The sequence below is a fragment of the Balaenoptera musculus genome, chromosome X (assembly GCF_009873245.2).
Source record: "Balaenoptera musculus isolate JJ_BM4_2016_0621 chromosome X, mBalMus1.pri.v3, whole genome shotgun sequence".
In the NCBI taxonomy this organism is placed as follows: Eukaryota; Metazoa; Chordata; class Mammalia; order Artiodactyla; family Balaenopteridae; genus Balaenoptera; species Balaenoptera musculus.
The window spans coordinates 18319642-18345495 of NC_045806.1; the positions used below are offsets into that span (position 1 = coordinate 18319642).

The 25854-nt window shown below is 40.2% G+C and overlaps 1 protein-coding gene across 2 annotated transcripts in view; it reads left to right on the forward strand.

Moving 5' to 3' along the window:
• Window positions 1–25854, forward strand: part of PHEX (phosphate regulating endopeptidase homolog X-linked) — a 194712-nt gene that overhangs the window by 104147 nt on the left and 64711 nt on the right. For both annotated transcript variants that reach the window (XM_036841159.1, XM_036841160.1), the window contains one exon: window positions 23378–23455. In XM_036841159.1, the coding sequence (XP_036697054.1) occupies window positions 23378–23455 (78 nt within the window). The remainder of the gene's footprint in view (window positions 1–23377; window positions 23456–25854) is intronic.

Sequence of the window (25854 nt, forward strand, 5' to 3'; positions counted from 1 at the left end):
CTTAATTAGTTCTTCTACCAATGAGCAATATATTGATTTTTGTTGTTGTTGTTGTTGTGGGAGGGGGAGAGGAGAGAGACTCATGACCAACTTGAAATACAGAGTTTTAGTAATAAGCAAATTTGCAGAAGTTTGAGTGAGAGGTTTATGTGAATTATCATTTGTAAGGGGCACTAGCTCATGTCAGTGGACATACATGTAATATATTCTATGGTTTTTGAAAATTTTTGCAGTGTTGTATTCTCATCAAGAATATAAAGAAGTATATAACTAGTGTATGACCATGCCATACATTAAAAAAATTAATGCTAGTATCAAGAAGTAGAACTAATTTGAACAATGTGGAACAATGGAACTATGTTAACAGATGAAACTTGCAATAGTAAATATTCAAAAAATTTAACAACATCAACAAGCAGTAATAGTTTAAACATGGTACTGTGAAAGTGTTTAATGTTTAAGTGCTTATTAAGGATTATTTTGGCTTGTGGGATTTGTTGGTTGTAGGACTTTGAAAGAAATTGGGAAATGCTATGATAGCCTCAGAGTGAAATTCCAGAGGCCCAGGGGAGAGAGCTGCTTTTTAAACATTGTGAAGACTCTTTATTACTTTTATTCATGGGATTGGGGGGAGAGGTTTAATGCCTGTCTTTATTCTTTTTTGGTCCAAATCCAAATTGAGTATGTTAGGAATTCACTTACAAATACATGTTTAGTTTGGTTTGATAAGAAGAATCAGCTTTGATATGTTGATTTTTAATTTCATGGGAAAAGAGTCCATTAGGGATGTTTGAGTTCTCTGTGTATATTTTGTGATGCTTCTTCTCTTTGGCCCAGGATGAAACTAATAGCCACGACGTGTCTGCTTATCTGCTCTCTCTGGGGTTGTGTCTGCTGCTGTCAGCGGCTCCCTTCTTATCTGGCTGCTGGGCCTGCTCAGTCAGTTGTATGGGAATGTCAGTTCCATTAATAACCCAAGGGCTGGACAGGCAGATAGTGGAAAATGGGTGAAGAGAGAGAAATTGTATTTAACCTGGTGTTCTGAGTTGTCATTTTCTAGACCCTAGCATAGCTGGGTAAAGGCAGGCTTGAGGGCGTGATAGCAAATCCACTTCTGACAGAATCTCACTTATGAGCTGGAGAAACAACCTGATACCTAGAGAAGAAAGAGTGAAAGAAACTGGGAAAAGGTAAAGGTAATTGGAAAAGTTGGAGGAAGCAGTGCTAGGAAGAAATGGCACGACCAAAGTATTCTGATAGAGGTGCTGACAGCTTTGCAAAATAAATTTCATTTTGATTTTTTAAAACATTTTAATTTACTAATTTATTATTTAAAAAAATTTTTTTTTTGGCTGTGCCACACAGTTTGCAGGATCTTAGTTTCCTGACCAGGGATTGAACCTCGGCCCTCCGCAGTGAAAGCCCGGAGTCCTAACCACTGGACCGCCAGGGAATTCCCTCATTTTGATTTTAAATAGTATCATTCTTGGCATTTCAAATGAACAAAATTCCTTAAAAAAAAAAAACAAAACGGATTTTATGGAAGGATTGATTCCTTATAGAGAATTTTGGGGTTTTGTGTTGTTTTGGTTCTGGATCTGTCAATTGCCAGAGGGAAGAGAGCAGGTTTTAATTTTCTTCGTGCAGGGAGAATGACTCACCTACTGCAGTGGTCTGTATTTGGGTTATCTATTGCTGTGTAACAAACCACCCCAAAACCTGCTGCCTTAAGGCAGCAAGTATTTTATTATTTCTCATGATTCTCTGGGTTGGTTGGGGCTCAGATGGGTGACTCTTCTGCTGGTCTCGTCTGGAGTGTCTCAGGCATTTGCAGTCAGATGGCAGCTATGGCTGAACACCTGAGGTGGCCTCTTTACTTGTGTCTGACACCTCAGTGTTCCTTATGTGGCTTCTTTCTCCAGAAGGGTAACGTGGTACTCTTACAGGGGAGCTAAGGGCTCCAAGAGGGAGGAAGCAGAAGCTGCCAGCCTTCTTAAGGTCTGGGCTTAGAAGACCCAGAATGTTTCGTGTGTTACATTCTTTTGGTCAAAGCCAGGGACAAGGCCAGTCCATATTTGAGGGCAGGAGAAAGACTCCATCTCTTGATGTGAAGAAGAGTGTGAGCGCACAGGGAGGGAAGGCATTGTTGGCAGCCATCTTTGGAAACTACCTACCTACAGTCTGTATCCTTTGCCTCTCTCACCTGTGTTCAGTTTTTCATTATTTACAATTGAGAATTTTGAACTATTTTTACCCCCTCTTTAACACCTGACCACCGAGTATCATTAAATTTTCCCCATTTTCCCGTTAGACTGGTTAAGTTGTTTTATATTATTGACTTAGTTTTTTTTCTTAGCTCAAAACCAGTATATACATCGACTTAGAGAACTATTTGAGTAAACCTAATTACTGTTGAACTGTGATGGGGAAAGGACTCAGCCTCAGTCTGTGAGACCTTCCTGCATAGGTATAAGAAATACCTACTGCGTGTTAGGGCCCAGAACTGGACTAAGTCAAAAGGGGCCCAACCCCATCCTAGTAGGCAAATCATTTTTTTCCAGTTTTACATACATTTGAGTTCCTTAGTAAATAAACTTAATTTTCAGTATAGACACCCCTGACACTGACTTCCTGTACTTTTTTTAAAAATTGAAGTGTAGTCGATTTACAATATTGTGTTAGTTTCAGGTGTACAGCAAAGTGATTGTTATACATATTTTTTTTCTTTCCAGATTCTTTTCCATTATAGGTTATTATAAGATACTGATTATCATTCCCTGTGCTATGCAGTAAATCCTTGTTATCTATTTTATATATAGTAGTGTGTATCTGTTAATCTCATACTCCTAATTTATCCTTTCCCCTTCCCCTTTCCCTTTTGGTAACCATAAGTTTGTTTTCTATGGCTGTGAGTCTATTTCTGTTTTGTAAATAAATTCATTTGTATTAATTTTTAGGTTCCACATGTAAGTGATATATTTGTCTTTCTCTGTCTTACTTCACTTAGTATGATATTCTCTAGGTCCATCTATATTGCTGCAAATGGCAATATTTCATTCTTTTTTTTATGGCTGAGTAATGTTCCATTGTATATGTATACCACATCTTTTTTTATCTGAATTTTTTATTGAGATAATTTTAGATTCACAAGCAGTTGTAAGAAATAACACAGATCCCATGTACATTTTACCCAGTTTCCTCCAATGGTAACATTTTGAAAAACTACCATGTAAGTCATAACTGGGAAATTGACATTAATATAATCCACAGATCTTCACATTTCCCCAGTTTTACTCTGTGTACATTTTACAGTTTTATCACGTGTAGGTTTATGTACCCACCACCATAGTCAAGACACTAAACAGTTCCGGCACCTTATGCTACCCTTTTATACCCACCTCCCATCCCCACCCCTGAATCACTAAGCTGTTCTCCATTTCTAAAGTTTATTATTTCAAAATATTACATAAAGGAATCACACTGTCTTTATCCTTTTGGGATTAGCTTTTTTTTCTCGGTAGAGTTTTCAGGAGATGCATCCCCAGGTTGTGGTGTGTATTAGTAATTTGTTCCTTTTTATTGTTGCGTGGTATCCCATGAAATGGATGCATGCCAGTTTGTTTAAACCATTCAGCTGTTGAAGGACATCTGAGCAGTTTCCAGTTTGGGACTGTTACAGTAAAGCTGTTAGAACATTCATGTAGGTAGAGGTTTTTGTATGAATATAAATTTTCATTTCTTTAGAGTAAATGCCCAAGAGTGTAATTGCTGGGTCGGATGGTACTTGCATGTTTTGTTTTATAAAAAAACTACCAAACTGCTTACCAGGGTGGCTGTACCATTTTACATTCCCACCAGCAATGTCTGATGAAGCACTTTTTCTGCATCCTCACCAGTATTTGGTATTATCACTGTTTTTTATTTCAGCCGTTCTGATAGGTGTGTAGTAATATCTCATTTTTTTTATTATGTAAGTAAATTTATTTTGTTTTTTAAATTTATTTATTTTAATTTTTATTAGAGTATAGTTGCTTTACAACGTTGTGTTAGTTTCTACTGTACAGCAAAATGTATCAGCTATACATATACATATATCATTGTGGGTTTTTTTAATTGAAGTATAGTTGATTTACAGTGTTATGTTTCTGATATACAGCGAAGTGATTCAGATATATATATAGTATACAGTATATATATATACACATATATATATATTCCTTTTCAGATTCTTTTCCATTATAGGTTATTACAAGGTATTGAATATAGTTCCCTGTGCTATACAGTAGATCCTTGTTGTTTATCTATTTTATATATAATAGTGTGTATCTGTTAACCCCAAACTCCTAATTTATTCCCCTTCCCTTTCCCCCTTTATAATCATAAGTTTTTTTGCTATGTCTATGAGTTTATTTCTGTTTTGTAAGTAAGTTCATTTGTATCATTTTTTTAGATTCCACATATAAGTGATATCATATGGTATTTGTCTTTCTCTGACTTACTTCACTTAGTATGATAATCTCTAAGTTTATCCATGTTGCTGCAGATGGCATTATTTCATTCTTTTTTATGGCTGAGTAATATTCCATTGTATATATAGACCACATCTTCTTTATCCATTCATCTGTCGATGGACATTTAGGTTGCTTCCATGACCTGGCTATTGTAAATAGTGCTGCTATGAACATTGGGGTGCATGTATCTTTTTGAATTATAGTTTTCTTTGGATATATGCCCAGGAGTGGGATTGCTGGATCATATGGTAGTTCTATTTTTTAGTTTTTGAAGGAACCACCACACTGTTCTCCATAGTGGCTGTACCAGTTTACATTCCCAACAGTGTAGGAGGGTTCCCTTTTCTCCACACCCTCTCCAGGATTTATCATTTGTAGACTTTTTGATGATAGCCATTTTGACTCGTGATAGGTGATACCTCATTGTAGTTTCGATTTGCATTTCTCTGATAATTAGCGATGTTGAGCATCTTTTCATGTGCCTGTTGGCCATCTTTATGTCTTCTTTGGAGAAATGTCTATTTAGGTCTTCTGCCCATTTTTTGATTCGGTCGCTTGTTTTTTTTGATATTGAGTTGTATGAATTGTTTGTATATTTTGGATATTAGCCCCTTGTCAGTTGCATTGTTTGCAGATATTTTCCCCCATTCGTAGATTGTCTTTTTGTTTTGTTGATAGTTTCCTGTGCAAAAGCTTTTAAGTTTGATTAGGTCCCAATTGTGTATTTTTGCTTTTATTTCTTTTGCCTTGGGAGACTGACCTAGGAAAACACTTCCGTGATTTATATTAGAGAATGTTTTGCCTATGTTCTCTTCTACGAGTTTTATGGTGTCATGTCATGTATTTAGGTCTTTAAACCATTTTGAGTTTATTTTTATATAAGGTGTGAGGGAGTGTTTTAACTTCATTGATGTACATGAGGTTCTGATTTCCTGTACTTTATAGCCAAAGACTCTTGGCATTGGAAAGGGCCATGCTTGCTGACCTAAGGTAAAGGGGACAAATCTGCTGCCTTTGGTATATGCTGGTGTTGCCAGTGCTGAAGTCACTGTGCAGGCTAACAAGAGCCTCCTTGCAGGGGTTTGTAAGCATTAAACTAATGAGCTGAATGGACCTGTCCCAAAGCGGAGCAGAGTCAAGGACAGCACTGAGGTTGTGTCCTTTAGGGCTGCAGAAGAGAGCCTTTGTTTAATTCTCATATTAAGTTATAAAATGAATTTACAGGTGTATGGAATAATTTGCCTTGTTCTTCCAGGCTTTTGAAAATGAAAGTTAAGGTTTGGCAAAGTGATTTGTATAGATCTGTATGAAGTCGTGTTCTAAAGAGGCCCTATGAATTGTCCTAAGTAATTTCTGATTTCCATTAACAATTATTCACAAAAAAGGAGCTTGTTGGAGAGAGCAATTTTTTTTTTTTTAAAGTTAATCCCCATGACTCATTATTTTAAAGATGCGGTACCCCTTTTTTTTTTTTTAAAGATTGATTGATTGATTGACTGATTGCTATGTTGGGCCTTCGTTTCTGTGCTAGGGCCTTCTCTAGTTGCAGCAAGCGGGAGCCACTCTTCACCGCGGTGCGCGGGCCTCTCACTATCACGGCCTCTCTTGTTGCGGAGCACAGGCTCCAGACACGCAGGCTCAGTAGTTGTGGCTCACGGGCCTAGTTGCTCCGCGGCATGTGGGATCTTCCCAGACCAGGGCTCGAACCCGTGTCCCCTGAATTAGGCAGATTCTCAACCACTGTGCCACCAGGGAAGCCCGAGAGCAATTTTAAAATGAGAAAACTTGACAGAGTAGAAGAGGAGCAAATCCTTTCCTTCTGCTCTGCTCTTCCCACTTCCCAAACCCTCCCTAATTGTTGGATGCTTGTTTGAGTGTCCTCTGTCAACATCTAATGAGAATGAGAGCTATGTGAGGAGGAGCTGGAAGCTCTTGCAAACTTTTCAGACTGGAGTTACCTCAGACCCAGGCTGTCAGTATTCAAAACAAAACAAAACGAAATAAAACTCCTCCGGCAATTCCAGTCAGCAGCCAAGTTTGAGAAGCAGAGCCCTATTAGAGCACGGCTGCTCAGACTTGAATGTGCACACCACTCTCCCAGGGACCTTGTTAAAATGCAGATTCTTATTAAGTTTGAAGTAGAGCCTGAGATTCTGCATTTCTAGCAAGCCCCCAGGTGAGATGGATGCACCTGGACCATGGACCACACATTGAGTAGTGAGAGTGTGGAGCAGGAGTTGGCACATTTCTCACTCAGAGGACAAGATAGTAAGTATTTTGCGCTTTGCAGGCCATGTGGTCTCTGCCGCAGCTATTCAAACCTACTGTTGTCCCATGAATGCAGCCATAGACATTATGTGAACAGATGTGCATGACTGTGTGTCAGTAAAACTTTATTTACAAAATCAGGCAGCAGCTGGAATTTGGCTTGCAGGCCATGGCTTGCCAACATGGTATAGCACTTTCCTAGTCTCAAGTTTTTGACCAACACCTTGCTGCTTTTCTCTCTTGTTGGGCTAAAGTTTGAGTAAGAATTAAGTGGTTTTATATAGAGGTTACTCATTGGCTTTGTTGAATGATGAATAATTGATGATGACATTTAGGCTGCTGTTTACCAACAGCGCACATTGTCCCTTGGCTATGGCTCATTGCTTTGTCTTGAGTATAGGTGGCCTTTCTGATTTCCTTCCCTAGATTGCCTTTTCAGAAGTACAGCAAAAAAAAAAAGCTAAGATTTGTTCCAAAATGTAGCCCATGGGCATCCCAGAATAAATAACCAGGTCTGAACTGTGAGGGCAGAAGGTGGCTTTGGGTTGCATTTCCTTTATCTGTCTCTCACCACTCACCCTCTGGAGTTTAGTCTGAACGGGTGGAGGCTGGTACTCTGGCAGAGAGGTAGAGAGCAGCAAGGTACCTGGACCCATGAACGTTGACATATGCCATACCATATGTATGGCTGTTATGGTAGCAGAAAGTTACATGTTACTGGTGATATATTCTTACAAGCAGATAATGCACGACCAAGTTGCCAGAGTTTTGGGGAACCCAAAGTTGGAACCAAAAACTCATCGTTCATAAGGCCCATATTCCATCTCATGGGCTTCTGGGGTAAGGTACAAGGTTCCCGGTCTGCTGCTTTTGCTATGTTCCTGCGTTTCCAACCTCAAAACCAGTCAGATTAAGCTTAATTGATTCAAACTGGCTCTCATTTGTCTTTATGACTGTGCTAAGATCCCTGAGGGAGAGACCTTATTCCTCTTTCAAAGTGGGCGGGTGAGGGCCAGAAATCCTTGGACCAGGGATGCTCAGGCTAGACACATTTCTCAGGATAGTTGCCAGTGGATCTTCTCCATGAGGTTGATAACCTTCTCTTCATGGAGCCCCATTCCCTGGAACTTTCCTCCTATTGGTGAAGTCTCATTTACTTCATTACCTTGACTGCTCTGAAAAATAGATGTTCTGATATTTCCAGAATAGAAATACTTTCTTGTCTCTCCTTTTCCATTTTGATCTCCTCTCTTGGCTAAGCCTTGGTCTGCTATGGGCTCTCAAAGTTTAGTCCCACTGGTGTCCAGAACTAAAAGCTCGATGGTATGATTTTTAGGGAAGGATGGAGAACTTCTTAAAAGTGTTCTTACAGCTAAAAATATTATTTTTTTTAGCATGTTGAATATGGTTACTGATGCAGAGGTGGTCTTTACACATTAATCGGTTCATTTGGATTTATAATTTATATAATAGGATATTACTTTTCATCTCTCAAAAGATGGTGTATGTTGGAAAAACATGGGCGTTTTGAAGTCAGATTAGGGCTAAATTAATCCGGGTTAAAAAGCTGGTTTTGGCCCTTATTGCCTGTAGGACTTGGGGAGAGTTATTTCCCCTTTCTGAGGCTCAGATCCATCAGCTGTGAAATGGGGATAATCTGTACTCACCTGATAGCGTTGAGGTAAAATAAATTTGGATCTGATGAGGAAGTGAAGCACTTAGCCCAGTACCTGATCCATAGTTAAAGTTCAACAAAGAACATTACATTTGTTATTATTAAAAATGTTATTTCTATTGTTGCTGATGATTGTGTTTAGCACTGAGATCTCCTCTTTGAAGATGACCTTTTCACAGGGTCCTTCCCTTTTTTTCCATCCCATCTGAACCCATCCCATCCCATCCCAACCTATCCTCTACATTCTTCTGGGTTTTTTTTGTTTGTTTTGTTTTGTTTTTTTTTGTTTGTTTTTTTTGTTTTTTTTTAAATAAATATTGCCTTTTTTTTTTTTAATTATTAGCACGTTTATTTATTTATTTATTTATTTATTTATTTATTTGGCTGTGTTGGGTCTTCGTTTCTGTGCGAGGGCTTCCTCCAGCTGCGGCAAGCGGGGGCCACTCTTCATTGCGGTGCGCGGGCCTCTCACTATCGTGGCCTCTCTTGTTGCGGAACACAGGCTCCAGACGCGCAGGCTCAGCAGTTGTGGCTCACGGGCTTAGTTGCTCCGCGGCATGTGGGATCTTCCCAGACCAGGGCTCGAACCTGTGTCCCCTGCATTGGCAGGCAGATTCTCAACCACTGCGCCACCAGGGAAGCCCCTGTTTTGTTTTTTTAAATTTTATTTTACTTATTTATTTTTTGTACAGCAGGTTTTTATTAGTTATCTATTTTATACATATTAGCGTATATATGTCAATCCCAATCTCCTAGTTCATCCCCCCCCTCCCCCCGCTTTCCCCCTTGGTGTCCACACGTTTGTTCTCTACGTCTTGTTTTTGCCTCCCATTCTCCACGTGTCTGACTGTGAACTCCTTGAGGACAGGAGTGCAGTGTATTAAACTATGTATCTCAACTCTTGCTACACACAAAACACAGATGAATTTCTCACATGTAATGTTGAGATGAAAGAAGCCAGACACAAAACAGTACACACTTTTTTTTGAAGTTCAAGAGCAGGCAAAACTAAGCTATGGAGATAGAGGTCAGAATAGTGGTTATCTTGAGGGTGGACGGCTTATTAACTGGAAAGGCACCCAAGGGAGCCTTCTGTGTACTAGAAATATTTTAAATCTTGTCTCAGAGTTGCTAGCACAGGTTTGTGTGTATGTGTGTGTGTGTGTTTAAAAACAAATCTTTGATTTGTACACTTATTATTTGTGTACTTTGTGTATGTTACAACTCAAAGAAATTTAAGAAGATATGTTGAAGTCTGTGGTGCTTGTTTGGCAGTTAGTAATCATTCAGTAAAAGATTGAATATTGAACAGATATTGTGATGAAGAAAGTGGTCAACTTAATCACCACGTGACTAAAGCCACATTTTAAGGAAGATGTAAGATACATTTGAAAAACATGGTGGACATAGTTCATAATCAGAGTTTACACTATTATACACAACACTGCTTAAATCTTCACCTGGCTGTTTCAGAAAATACTGTAAATGGGGATGACAGGACTTGTTATTTAGGACTGTTTGTGCAGGTGGCATGGTAGGGAACGACGTAGAGAGAGGGATACAGTTCCATCAGATTGGTGGAAAACCTCATTTTTGTTTTATTTTTTTTTCATTTTATTTTATTTTTTTTAAGTCTTTATTGGAGTGTAATTGCTTTACAATGGTGTGTTAGTTTCTGCTGTATGACAAAGTGAATCAGCTATACATAAACATATATCCCCATATCTCCTCCCTCTTGCGTCTCCCTCCCACCCTCCTTATCCCACCCCTCTAGGTGGTCACGAAGCACCGAGCTGATCTCCCTGTGCTATGCGGCTGCTTCCCACTAGCTATCTATTTTACATTTGGTAGTGTATATATGTCCATGACACTCTCTCACCCTGTCACATCTCCCCCCTCCCCCTCCCCATATCCTCAAGTCCATTCTCTAGTAGGTCTGTGTCTTTATTCCCGTCTTGCCACTAGGTTCTTCATGACCTTTTTTTATTTTTTATTTTTTCCTTAGATTCCATATATATGTGTTAGCATACTATATTTGTTTTTCTCTTTCTGACTTACTTCACTCTGTATGATAGTCTCTAGGTCCATCCACCTCACTACAAATGACTCAATTTTGTTTCTTTTTATGGCTGAGTAATATTCCATTGTATAAATGTGCCACATCTTCTTTATCCATTCATCTGTCGATGGACACTTAGGTTGCTTCCATGTCCTGGCTATTGTAAATAGTGCTGCAGTGAACACTGGGGTGCATGTGTCTTTTGGAATTATGGTTTTCTCAGGGTATATGCCCTGTAGTGGGATTGCTGGGTCATATGGTACTTCTATTTTTAGTTTTTTAAGGAACCTCCATACTGTTCTCCATAGTGGCCGTATCCATTTACATTCCCACCAACAGTGCAAGAGGGTTCCCTTTTCTCCACACCCTCTCCAGCATTTGTTGTTTGTAGATTTTCTGATGATGCCCATTCTAACTGGTGTGAGGTGATACCTCATTGTAGATTGATTTGCACTTCTCTAATGATTAGTGATGTTGAGCATCCTTTCATGTGTTTGTTGGCAATCTGTATATCTTCTTTGGAGAAATGTCTATTTAGGTCTTCTGCCCATTTTTGGATTGGGTTGTTTGTTTTTTTGATATTGAGCTGCATGAGCTGCCTGTATATTTTGGAGATTAAATTGAGTCTCTACTGCTTCTACCTCCGTTTTTCCCCCTCTCCCCTTATACTTTTATCAATTCCACTTTGAAATGAAATCTGCAACTCTAATAGATGCTACTGAAACTTGTTTGGCAATTCTACCAGATGGTATTTGAATCTCGGGTGTTGTGTGAAAAATGAAAAGACCAAACACATGCACAAATAAATGAAGGTTGAATTAATCTTTATAATTAAATAGAATATTACCCTGCTATGACTGATTTTAGCTTTCAAAGTGGATTGCACTTTGAAATTGCTAATTTTTCAGTGAACTGTAATTGTATTAACGTGGCTTTTTAGATGCCTCAAAGTACTTAAAAATAGATTTTACCAAGCTACTCAGAGAAAAGTTATTAGAACTTTTAATGTAAATATCTCTGAGATCTTGGGGTATATTTCTATCATGACTTATAGTTGCAAAGCACTTTCCAGTTGTTAATTCTTTGCCTCTATCATCCTGGGATTTAGGTGGCATTGACCAGAAATTAAATTGAACTGCAATTGCCTGAGGCACATTAAAAAATTGATGGGAGAGAAGATCATGGTGTTTTCTCCATAAAACACTGCTAATGGCATAGTAGTGGTGACCATTAATGAAATGCCTAAGGAATATTGAAGGTCTGGCCGAGCCCCCTTCTTAGGAATGGGTAATATTGATACAATGTCAGGGGTTCTCCCAAGTGGGTCCAGATGCCTTGACAAGTACCACAGTCTAGGTCAGATTGTGTCTCACACCTGAGCATGCATGAGAATCCCCTACAGCAGTGGTTCTTAACCCAGGGTGATATTGTACCCCCAGGGGACATTTGGCAAGGTCTGGAGACATTTTTGGTCACAACTGGGAACGGGGGAGAGTTGACTGGCATCTAGTGGGTAGAGGTCAAGGATGCTGCTAAACATCCCACAATGCACAGGACAGACCCCCACAAATGAGAATAATTTGGCCTAAATGTCAGTAGTACCAAGGTTGAGAAACTCTGCCTTAAGGTAAGGTTTGTTACAATGCAGATTCCTAGGTTGCAACCCGGAGACATTTGACTTAGTAGGTCCAAGATGGATCCACAAATTTGCATTTTAACGAGCTCCCAAGTGACGCTGATGCTGTTGGTTCAAGGATAGAGGTTTGAGAAGCCCTGAACTAGAAGAGTCCAGTGTCAAAGGAACAAGCATTATATATGGGCATTGGCCCCATGGCATCCTTCTTTTAGGAAAACCGTGTGACAGTTTACATTTACCTAATTTAATAATTCAGCAGCTATCTTATTTGGTCTCTCCCCTGTGTTATGAGGGAGGTAGTTTGAAGTTTTTTCAGGCTGGTAAAGAATCGTTCACGTCAGAGGTAAACCTCAATGGAATAAATGAGGACAATTCCGGTTTAGGTGGACTGTTGATGAGAGAACAGGATATGTTATTGAAGTTAATCTCCAGCTTGCCTCCTGTTTAAGTAAGTAATTTAACAACTGGGAGGAGGATTAAGTGGCTGATAAAATTTATCTGAGAAAATGTTAGGTGTTAAGGACTAGGTGTTCAATGTGCATTTCTAAGCCATTTGAATCTTGACATTTGAAAATGGTTTTTAGTAATTTGTATACATTTTTTCTTTTCCTCAAAAAGTGCATTGATTTTTCCATGGTATTCCCATTTCTGGTTAATATTTGTATGCTGGCTCTGTTTTAAAATTCAGGTATTTACCTCAACAAAACATGAAGCATTATTATAAGTTTAATCACATGTTCATATCTGATGAACCTGTCCAAAAAGATTAACCTTTGTCCCTATTTTTCCCTTGCCATCTTTACTATTAGTTTTGAAAAATTTGGGACCTTCTTATGTAGAAGAGGTGTTGGCATAATTTTTATGCAAAGAGCCAGATAGTAAACAGATCGTAAATATTTTAGGCTTTGGGGGCCCTATGGTCTCTCTTGCAACTACTCAACTCTGCAGCTGTAGTGTGAAAGTGGCCATAGACAATCCATAAACAAATGAACATGGCTATTGTTGGAGAGGAAAAACTTCTACTACCCTTTGAGGTTCAGTGTTTGGGGGTCTGCAAATTAAACTGACAGAAGGTGGATTAGCAGGAGAAAAGACAAAGTTTATTCCCTTAGGTAGGTGGGAGCTCACAGAAAATGTAGCTCAAAGAAGCAGTGAGAATTTGGGCCTCATATGCCATCTTTTTTTAAAAAAACACTTTATTATTTTTTTATTGAGGTACAGTTGATTCACAGTATTATATAAGTTTCAGGTGTACAACATAGTGGTTCACAAATTTTAAAGAGTATACTCCATTTATAGTTATTATAAAATATTAGCTATATTCCTTGTGCTGTGCAGTATATCCTTGTAAGTTATTTATTTTATACACAGATTTCAAGGAACAATAAATGGTGGGATATGACTGAGAAATACGTGGGGGAAACTAATGGAAGGTAAGGTTTGATTTAGTAAGGTCTGTGTATGCAATTTCTCATCCTGGCGCTGACTCCTCATTTCTGGTGGTAGGAGTCACTCTTTCCCCCTGGTATGAGAAGCCTCCCTTAACAGGGATTTATGACAGTAGAATTCTTTTGGGAGGCCTGCTTTTAGGCAGATAAGGGGAGTGCAGAGAAGGCCTCTTCCTGTATCTGTTGATTCTCAAATGCCTTCAGCTCAAAATAATTCTTATGCTGCAGTGACATATTTTGGACCCCTTCACCATGTTCCAAAACACAGTGTTTTTTACAAAAATAGGTGGTAGGCTTGTTTTGGCCTGTTGGCTTTTGTTTGCTGACCCGTGACGTAGAGCCCTGCGTGTGGGGCAGAGAAAAATACCACTTACTTTGGCTCATCTAAAAGCCTGACTATAATATAGGATTGTTCTGGCTCTCGGGCTTTTATCATCTTGGCTATGTCTGGACAAATGGATTTGGTTAATTGAAGCTTAGGATATTCATTTAATCAGGTCTAGCAGCTGTTCTATTTGAGAAAACTTTGTGAGCAGTTTACCACATGTAATTGAAGGTAATAAAAAGACGTTGACACTCTCCTATTCAGCTTCAAAGGGGATATGTGAGAGTTGCCACTGTTTTTAAGGTAAAGTTGCCCCTACCATCAGGGAGATGTGTTGTTTTATGGATTAATCATAGGATGGTTTTGGGTTCTTAACTCTGTTGTTACTCCCTGCTCCATCTATGTTCAAAGAAAACCCAAATGTTCTTTTTTTAAAAACTCTGTTGGGTGCAGGGCTCACCCAAGTGAGAGGACTATCACAACGATACCAGGAAACTGTTTAGTGCCGGTGTGGCCAAATTATGATTTACCTGTACCAGAGTACTTTCCTTTTTTGGACTGGAAAAACTGCCCACCTTCAAGATACATGGAGTAGGTATTTTCTTTTTTTAAAAAAATTAATTAATTAATTTTTTGACTGCATTGGGTCTTCGTTGCTGTGTGCGGGCTTTCTCTAGTTGTGGCGAGCAGGGGCTCCTCTTCATTGCGGTGCGCGGGCTTCTCATTGTGGTGGCTTCTCTTGTTGCAGCGCACGGGCTCTAGGCACGCGGGCTTCAGTAGTTGTGGCTCGTGGGCTCCAGACGCGCAGGCTCAGTAGTTGTGGCACACGGGCTTAGTTGCTCCACAGCATGTGGGATCCTCCCGGACCAGGGCTCGAACCCGTGTTCCCTGCATTGGCAGGCGGATTCCCAACCACTGCGCCACCGGGGAAGTCCTGGCGTAGGTATTTTCAAGGGAGGCGATGGATGGATGGAGCTGCTTTATAATTTGGAACATACCTTCTTAGAATGTTATCCATATCGGAGAGAAATGGGGATTGTCTGCTACACTGGGACATTATTCAGGCAGGGTTAAGGGTGGAAGACCTGAAATCTGAGCATTCCTGTCTTCCAGCTTTCGCAAAATCAGAACTATGACTTGCACTTAAAAAGCCCTGTGATTCATGGGGGGCGCTTATCTATTCTCCCCCCAGCATGATGCATGAGCCTGTGAACCACACCCGAAAGCAATTTGCAGAATTAAAGTTTTTGAAGACTCATGATAAATCATTGCCATTCTTATCAAGAAGGTGAAATTTGATTTGTCAGATAACTGCATTGTTATTATTTGTGGAATTCAGAAAGCCCCAAAGGATATTAAAGCCTGTTCTCCAGCCTAATTTTCATTAATACCATTAGTTCTGCTTAGGATAATATCTTCAGCCAGGACATCTACACTAGTCAATCATTTGTTTGGCATTATGGAAATTGCTACTGTTTTGAAGGATAGTGTAATTCATGTACAGTCTCCTGAACTTCCAATGCTTAAAGCTCAGAATTTTGATTGATGTTTAATAGTTATTGTAGAACTCATGAGAGAAAACGAGACCTTGGCGTGGTTAAGCCTGACTGACGCTTTCACAGCTGTTGCAAGCGTTAAGAAAGTTGTGCTATAAATTGTTTGTAAAAGGGCAGTTGATCATCAATTGTTCCATTTTTTTCTTAAGTTAGTTAAATTAATAAAAGAGAAAAAATATGCTAAGTGACTTAACTATGTAGAGGAAACACAAAGCTGTTTAATTAAGTGTTTAAAGTGATGCCTTTGATGTAGTACATGTAAGACATTTGAGAATTTTCCTGACTCTCCTAAATAGCCAGGTCAGTGGGGATTAAAACAAATGAGCTTTCTGTCTTGATTTCTGCCGATCAGCTTAATATTAAGTGGCTTTGAAAATTTAGGATAAAGCAGTCAAGCTAACCAATCTTTAAATCAGTTTGGTCATCTGTGTAAAAATTACATGTTGTTTCAGCGCTCACAGCCAAATAAAGCAGAATTATGTTTGGTTCTGTTCTTCCCACCAGCACTATCAAGTTGTAGTGTACCTTGTGGAAAATTCTGGGAAGGAGGGGTGACTTGAGAGTTTAAATCATGTTGTGTTTTAAGTTTTCAGTGTTCCTTGTTTTTCTAGTTCATTTGTGATAGTTTTTCTCTCTCTCTCAAAGTAATAATCTTTACTTCATGAACTGTCTGTTGTCTCCACAGAAATTGTGATTTTTAAAATTCTAGCCCTAAGACTTTAGGGCAAGGAATAAACCCCCAAGTGACTAAGATTTGTTGCATGTACATGTTAGTAATAGCAAAGAGCGAAATAAAAACAAATATAAAACTTAATAGCTAAGCCATGCACACACACGCACACACCCCAGCCTGTTCAGCGTGGATCACTTTAGCAAGCGCTGTTGAGCACTTACTGTGTGCTAGACCCTGTGCCATTAATTGAGGCAACTCAATGAACAACCTACCCTCAGTGAATTATGTGTCAGCCCAGGAAACTGTGGCTCTTGAGCCATATTTAGCATGCTGCCTGTTTTTGTATGGCCTCCAAGCTAAGCAAGGATTTTACATCTTAAAATTGTTTTAAAAAGTCAAAAGAAGAGGAATATATCATGTTACATAAAAGTGATATGAGATTCAAATCTCAGTAGTGTCTGTAAATAAAGTTTTATTGGCATACAGCCACAGCCATTCATTTACGTGGTGTCCACGGCTGCTCTCCCAGGTACAATGCAGAGTTGAATAGTTGTGACAGAGACCATATGGCCTGCAGAGCTGAAAATATTTACCATCTGGCCCTTTACAGAAAAAGGTTATTAACCCCTGATCTAGGTAATCCAAGTTATCCTTTCCCAATTCCTTTGTTATCCAAATACTTCTTTCAGCTCTCTATTTCACTGCATTGGTATTAGAAGTAATTTTATCCACATTTTACAGATGAGGAAACTGAGGAACAGAGAGGTTCAGATAATTAGGATACTGCTCATACTTTGTAGTAGCGATTATGGCAAGTTGTCCTAGAATGTTTTTCTTCAGTCTTTTAATATAAATACAGTGAGGCCATGGATCGTCTTATATATTTTTATATTTCTTTAGCACTGAGGAGAGTCCTGAGCCTCAAGGTCATTCTCAATAAGTATTTGTTGTTTGATTGAAATAGCTTATATTAAAAAATACAGTTTTGGTTGCTGTCAAGAGTCAGTCCCGGGACTTCCCTGGCGGTGCAGTGGTTAAGAATCTGCCTGCCAATGCAGGGGACATGGGTTTGCTACCTGGTCTGGGAAGATCCCACATGCTGTGGAGCAATGAAGCCTGTGTGTCACAACTACTGAGCCTGCACTCTAGAGCCTGCGAGCCACGACTACTGAGCCTGCGCGCCACAACTGCTGAAACCCATGTGCTCTAGGGCCCATGTGCCACAACTACTGAGCCCACGTGCTGCAACTACTGAAGCCCGGGCGCCTAGGGCCTGTGCTCTACAGCAAGAGAAGCCACTGCAATGAGAAGCCCGCGCACCACAACGAAGAGTAGCCCCCGCTCGCAGCAACTAGAGAAAGCCCGTGCGCAGCAATGAAGACTCAACACAACAAAGAAAAAAAAAAGTCAGTCCCAATGGATTTTTTAAACAGATTTTATTTATTTATTTATTTATTTATTATTTTTGGCTGTGTCGAATCTTAGTTGTGGCCTGTGGGATCTTTTTGTTGCGGTGCGTGGGCTTCTCTCTAGTTGTGGCCTGCGGGCTCCAGAGTGCTTTGCCTCTGTAGTTGAGGCCCGTGGGCTCTCTAGTTGCTCTCTAGTGTGCGGGCTCGGTAGTTGTGGCTGTCAGGCTTAGTTGCCTCGTAGCATGTGGGATCTTAGTTCCCTGACCAGGGATCCAACCTGTGTCCCCTGCATTGGAACGTGGATTCTTAACCACTGGACCGCCAGGGAAGTCCCAGTCCCACTGGATTTTAAACATTGCTCCATTCTCCAGAAAGTTCCCTAGGTTCTCAGAAAGTCTCTCTCTTTTTTCCCTCATGTTATCTCTTTTGGTAAGATCAGTTTGTATGGAAATGTGCCTTGACGGGAGCAGCATTGAATGATGTTCTTGGTCATGTGTTAGACTATAACCTTTTATATTTTCTGATACTATTCTTGACATTGATCAGAATGGGTCTATCAAGTAAATTACTCATTACATGAATCAATATTTATTGAGCATTGATCACTTGCTATGTGCCCGGCACTGTATTCCATGTGGGGAACACAATGGGGATTAAGTGGAATAGGCCATTAGCTTGATTTGAGTAGTATCAGAAAGAAGGTTCTGACAGCTACAGAAACCTCCCTTATAATTTGATTTATCCCTTTGGTTAATGAACTACTCTTTTAAATACAGATATTTCTCCAGAGTTAATACATTAGATCGCTATTAGTCACTCACATCTTATAAATTAGTTTGAGGCCCCAATGCCAGCTAATAGGTTAGCTGCCGTGAGGGGATAGCAGTTTTGATGGATGAGGAGGGAAGGGGGAGATGACTTTGGGGCACAGTGTATTGCCAAGGAAAGGCCAATTTTGGGTATGATCAGAGAGCAAGTGGTATGAACACACAGGGCCTGCTAGGTACTGGGAGGAACGGATACAGGCAAGAGAAAGGAAGGGAAAGCAGAAACCAAGATGGTGAATGCTAAAGGCAACCTTTTCTTTGATCTTTGCTAAAATCAGCTTTCATAGTGTTTCTTGTGTCCATTTTCTGAGGTGTGCAAACAGCGGCCCTCAGAAGAGTCCTCAGACTTTTGGGGGGAAATGAATAGCCTGGGTTCTCTTGGCTCATGCTTTGAGTCTGGCTTTGCTCAGGAAATCTTCCACCGTGCTCCAAGCATCTCATGGGCACATCTGTCTCCCCACTGATCACAGGGTTGCTTCAACAGCCTTCCTCTCTCACTACGTTGTGTGGCCCCCTGAAACTTGACCTGTGACTAAAAAGAGTGACATTATTCCCCAGGGGAGTTCAGTTATTTGGTTAAGGATGTAATCTGGCCTGGGTTCCCCTAAGAGACCCTCCAAATAGGTACAGAACAGTGTTACTCCAGATCCTTGGAAGAAGTCATATTTCTACTTTCTCTGTATAATCTACAGCCAACATTTATTCATCATGTACTCTGGACCAAGGCATAAAAAAGTGCTTTGTGTGCAATGTCATCGTGAATCCTTGCAGACAACCCAGTGAAGTATAGGTACTATTTTTTTTTCCCCTCAGGCTATATCTGATGAAAAGGAGATCATGTTAGGATTACATTCAGCTACAGCTAGTAGAAAACATTATATATAATGCCTCAGACAAATAGGGATTTATTTTCCTCATGTCATAGAGGGGGAAGGGAGGCAGTTCATGCCTGATATGGTGGGCTCCAGATGGCACCAACTCTTCATTCCACCCTCTTTAGCATGTCGATTTCTTCCTCTTGTTTGTTACCCTGTGATTACAAGATGGCTGCCCTATCTCTGCCATTGCATCAGCATTGCAGGAAGGAGGAAGAGGAAAGACTAAAGTAGTGGTTCTTACCCAGCAGGCAATTTTGCCCCTAGGGGACATTTGGCAATGTCTGAAGACATTTTTGGTTGTCACGAGTTGTGAGGTGGTGTTGCTAGTGGCATCTAGTATGTAGAAACCAAAGATGCTTCTAAACATCCTACAGGCTACAGGACAGCTCCCACAGTAGGAATTACCTGGCCCCAAATGTCAATATTGCTAAGGTTGAGAAACCGTGGACTGCAGGCAGAGGGCACATGCCAGCGGAGTCTTCGTCTTCTAAAACAGATTCCTGGGAGTGCAACAAGGACTTTTGGTTATATGTCATTGGCCAAAATCTCATCCCGTAGCCAACTGTAACTGCAAACGAAGTTGGGTGATGCAGCTATTTTTTGTTGGGTCCAGTGTCATCCTGAGAAGAACTGGGGTCTGATAGTAAGGAAGGGAAAGGAATGTGGATATTGGATATATAATATAGGCAGTATTTGCTTCAGAAAAGTTAAGTACTTTGCTCAGGGTCACACAGGTAGTGAAGATCATTTGAGCCTCCTTTATTGAGGAAGAAGGTCCAGCTGTCATGTGCAGCCCTTTCTGGAGGTCTTTGTGAATAAGGGAAAGAAATGCATGTACTGGTTATGGAAAGCTCTGGAGTTTTTGATCAGCCATAAGCAGACTGGGAAATATTTCTTGCAGGATATAGCATGCAGTCTGTTTTTTATTTATCCCACTGTTCTCTCAGTGTTTGCAGTGGAACTTGCCTTTCCTTCTTGTCCTTATAACCCATGGAGTAATTGATTTCAGACCTGCTTCACTAATGCTTTTCCCTTCACAAGCCATCAAGCTATTGGTGCTTCATTTCTTCCATTCTGAAAAAATTAAAAAGTGATGTGATCATTATTTGCTTTAAAGGGTATATCAGAGTTTATTCAGGAAAATGGGTGCCCTTCTAAGCGTGTCAAGCGGAAAGATGTTTAATATGGGGATTTGGAGGCTTATGCAATCATCAGGAGGGCTGGGGAGTGAAGGGCAGAGCCTGCCAATGGTCTCTGCTGCCTGCACACGAAAGGGCTCTTCTCAGGAGAATGCTTGGAAGCTGCTGGCAAAGCGCTTTATCTGCTGTCTGCAGATGCCCGTGTGCCTGCCCATAGCTACCAGCAGCGAGTGAATAAATAGTGTCTCCTCCTCTACTTTTCCAGTCTCCTGTGAGTGCTTCTCATTCACAGAGTCTAACCTGCAGTCATGTCCCATGGGGTTTTGGGAGATGTAGTTCTGAGGCTTCTCAGGGAAGAATGTAGAACGGGGTTGGGTGGGATGATGTGGAAGTGACAACAGACTGTCTGGCAGAAGGAGCATTTGGGTTTGAATAGAGGCATAACAACACAGCACATTTTGGGGAAGAAGAGTATTCTTTCCAGATGTTGGCAGTGTTGCTACTAGTATTATTTATCTTTGTGTTCTTAGATGAATAGAGATTCTTTGTATCACCATTCTGGCTCTCTTCAAGTCATGGTGTTGCTAAATAAATAATAAAGGATTCAGTGACCTGCATATACAGTGCAGAAGGTAATACACTCTGTGCAGCTCTATAGTGCAGTGGGGGGTCCCAGAGCGTGAGGTTTGAAAAACAATCCATAATTCACCAGCATGCTCTGGAAAGACCAGTGTTCAGAAAACAATTGTGGATGACTCAGCTTGTATATTTCTTTATTTTTTTTGAGACTATCTGGAGCTCTTTATTTGTTATGGTTATGTATATGACTTGTGGTGAGCTGATAAAGTGTAGTGAGGAATTAAATACGAGGGAAGTACCAGAACAATCTCGGAACAAGGTAACCTGTAGACATATGATGTATTGTTTCATGTTGGGGGCGAGTTGTAACCTCTGGTTATCTGCTCTCTGGGTCATATCAGGCTTTCAGTGTAACTCACAGGGTTTTGAAGGCAAAATTTGATCTGTGCTATATTTGAGTCTCTGGAACAGCAAAACCCATTATGACTGTGTCCTGCGGCACTTGTAAAATCCTCTCTGAGTCTTGAGTTTCAAGTTTCTGCTGATATTTAATATTTGAATTATCTCAAGGCAGATAAGGAAAACATACTATCTTATTCTATTTATTTCTTGAGTGAAGAAAATTGAAAGGGACTGAAGGAAAAAACTCATTACTAAGAGCAGTGTGCAAAGGTCACTGGTTTTGGCTTTGCTGGAATAAAACCGATGTGTTGGGGGTTGCCTGGTGTCTTATGTTGGGTCTTCTTGAGGCAGAGCTGGAGATGAGGATTCGTGTGCAAGTGATTTATGATTTATTCAGCAAGTGCTCCCAGGAGAAACCAGCAAGGGAATGAGGGAAGCCAGACTGGGAAGGGTGAGAGATGGACCAGGGTGCCGTTTCAGGGGAAGTCTCAGATAGCCTGATCCTGTGGGGAACTCCAGAGGGCAAATTATACCTCACCCTGTGTCCTGAATTGAAGCAAAGGAGCTGGACTTTCATATTCCTGCTACAGGCTGTCATTGGCTAAGGGCTGCTGGGATGGCAGTGGAGATGGGGGCCCAAGGTAGATAAACTCCCAGGAGGAAACTGTTTTGAGTGCAGGCAAGGTGTCCTAGTAGCCCTAGGGCAGGCCTTCAGTCTCAGGTGCTGGCCGTTAGAAAGGAAAAAGAACATAGAAGCTGGGGAGGGATATGCTGAGGTGATAAAAGGGATCCCAGGGGATCTGGGCAGAGGCTTGACAGGGTACTTACTCTTTGAGTAAGCTGTTCTTTTGTTTTTGTGAAACCCTGAATCTGGGGAGAGGAGAGAGACAAAATTTCTTGAGAGCAAGGGTTGGCAAACCTTTTCTTTAAAATGCTAAAGAGTAAATATTTGAGGTTTTGTGAGCCAAAGGGTTTCTGTCCCAACTATTTAACTCTGCCGTTGCAGTGCAAAAGCAGCCATAGATTACATGTAAATGAGTGGGCGTGGGTGTGTTCCAATGAAACTTTATTTATAGAAACAGATTTGGGGTGGGGAGCCGGGGCAGAGAGTAGCTTTGGCCCATAGGCCATAGTTTGCCAGTCACTGCTGTGGAGGCTCCTTGTATGTGCCTATTTTTCCTTTATCCATTCCCTATAAACTGTAAAACAGGGAATAAGTAGTATGTCTATCAAAAGGATGGTTGTGATGCATCTTAAATTAGTCTGGACTCTCGGCCTCCAATTTTTCTGGCATCCTGGCCATCATTCACGGAGTTGCACAGATAATTTCGCTGGAGGGTGACTCATCTCATTTTATTCCTGCTAAAAATATTTAGTTCTCTCTTGTCTGTAAAACAAAATATAGACTCTTAGCATGGCATTCAGGAATCCCTGTGATCTGGCCAAAGCTGGCTTTCTTGCATGGTTTTCTGTGTCCACCCCTCGTGCTTTCTTCTCCAGCTACAGGAAACTACTCACCATCTCTCTGACGTGCTCTTTGTTTTTCGTCTCCCTGACTTTGCCCCTGCTGTTTGCTCTCCTGGAATGTCCTTCCTCTCAGCTCTGCATTTTGAAATCCCATCCATTCTCTAAGACTCAGTTTGGTCACCTTCTCCATTAAGCATTTTCCCCATGAGGAAATAATCTCTGCTATGGACTTTGATAACAATATTGTCTATAAATAAAATTATTTATAGACAATATTGTCTATATCTAAACCTTTATTTATCTTGTATTATATAGTTATTTGCTACATTCACTATGCTTTTAGTGTGCTGAGGGCAGGGACTAACTTAGATTTTTTTTTTTCTTTTTTGCCCTTCACAGTCAGTTACATATAGTAGATATTCAGTAAACAGAGTTTTCAGATGAAGGCTGCATTCCTGTGTCCTTTGATTATTAATGACTTAAGTGCTGAAACTCTGACATCATTTTTCTTTTTCTTTTTTATAGGCAAGAGCTGTTTTGGCAAAAGTTGGCTATCCTGAATTTATAATGAATGATACTCATGTTAATGAAGACCTCAAGGCAGTAAGTGCTAAATTTACTGTATTTTTTTTCGGGCAAGTTTTACTGGCCTCGGCCTTTCAGCTAACCCAAGTCCAGGCAGTTAAATCTGGTGGTGCCAAAAAGCACCAACTTTTGATTCATTCCTTGGCTAGATATCAGCCTCGTTATGCCAGGCATATCACAAGATTTAGAGCAGATTCAAAATAAAGGAAGTGTCAGAAAGAATGTGTAGCTGAGTGGGTACCATAAAGCAAATGGACTTGGATTTGGTCTACTTTGATCATAAAGGAAAGAATTAAGCAAATTGAGTATTTTACAATTAGTGAGCATGTTCTAACGGTGAATGTATGATGTTTGTTGTTAAACAGTCTTTATGTGCTTCATTCATATTAAATGACTAGTAATAAATCTTCCCTGTTGGAAGTTAACTTCATTAAACTTTATGAGTGTTTTGGCAAACTAAGTGCATATACATATGACTCTATAATGTATTGTGAGTTGGATTGTATATTTGCAGTAAGTTACTGATGGAGGAATAGTAATTCTTTTTTATTCCAGTATTTTGGGACATATATTTTCCAGTAGATACATTCATTCCAGGCCTTTCTAATCATAACCACTGTTATTTTCCTTCCTACAGATAGTTCTGGTAAAGAACTTTTCTTCCTCACAAAAACCCCTGTTTTTATCATTCACTAGATTTTCTTGAAAAAGTAGTTTTTTGGAATTCATTAAATAACAGTGGTTCTGAGGTATAGCTCTTTCCTGAAACTGTGATTTAATAAGTTGCATATCTGTAAGCAATCCTAGCTTTATAGATGAACACTGGAATTTTATAAGATTATTCAAAAGTGAGTGAAAGCATTAATTAGAAAGTTTCTCAGTTGGGCTCCAAGATATAGCCTTCCAAAGTATTGATCCAGTTGCTGTGGAGGAAAATAATTGTGCTTCACAGTATCCCAAAGCTCAGACAGCCCATCTTATTATACATTGTTTTGATCCTGAAAAGTCTCACTATTAGCATGATAATTAAAGATACTGACACATTTGCCACGTTCACGTACATTATCTTTTAAGCCCCACACTGATCCTGTGAAATAGATGGTGTTTATCCCCATCTCGCAGAAAAGGACATAGAGACTCAAAGAAGTTAGGTGATTTCCTCAGTGCCATGCCAAGCGTCAGAGCCAGGACTGAAATCTGGGCCCAGGAAGCTCTACTTGTAATCAGAGAAGGGGTTTTGCAGGGTTCTTGTCAGGCAGCTCTGCTGGAGGAACAGAGGAGTGAGTCGAAGAGTGGGTGGGAACTGCTTTCCCAGAGCTGGTTGGGATGGGATGAGTGAAGAGAAGGGAGGTCATACTGTTAAGTGACGAAGAAGTGATTCTTCCTCTTCCACTTGCTAGTTGTTTGATCTTGTGCAGGTTATTTTACTTCAGTTAGCATGCCTTTGATTATCTGGATACTGGAGATAATAATAACCAAGTCTTAGTATTTTTGAGAAGATTAAATGAGATTATGTAAATGTAAAAGCACCTAGCATAATGTGTGGCACATAAGTCGTCTCCCCATAAATGATAGCTATAACTTTGTTTATCAGTATGAGAACTATTGCTGCTAAGAAGGGCATCACCAGGGCACAAAGTACCTCAGCAGTAGAACCTGGATAATTACATGTGATTGGCAGATACTTGAAGAATGCAGGCGAGAATTTGAGAGGCAGTTTGGTGTAGTGGTTATGAACATGGAGCCTGGAATCAAAGTGTCTGGAATTAAATCCCCATTCTGCCATTTCCTAGCTGTGCAACCTAGGGTGGGTTATGCCACCTCTCTGTGCCTCAGTTTCTTCATATCAAAATGGAGATAGTAATAATCCCTCCCTTATAGGGCTGCTATGAGGATCAGATAAGTTAACATATTTAAAGTATGTAGAATTGACCCTGGCACAGAGTAAGCACACTGTTAAGTGTTAGTTATGGCTTCTTCAGTTTTTCACTTATGATAGTAAATTATTTTGGTTTGGAAAGGTCATTACGAATTAACACATGCAGTATCCATGTGCCTGAAATTGATTTAAGAGGCTCTACAGATGGAACAGTCTCAGGCCTTAATCAAATAAGATAGCATTCAGGGCTCACTCACGGTGTTTAGTTGATCAGGTTTTGTTGGCAGTCTGCTGCTGTTTAAAGTGAATGCCCCAAATTTAAGGATTCAATAAATGTAGTATCTTTTGTGAAAAGAAACCAGACGCCAAACAGGATGCAGTGTTAGGTGTATTTCCTCATGTCTCCAGGGCCTGAACTGAAGCCATTATATACCAAAATTTTTAAGTACTTTTGTGAAGAAATGGCTTTCACCCAACTCATTGCCGAAGCAGACACAATTACACCCAAGAGTTTCTAACAGTTTAAAAAAGACGGTGA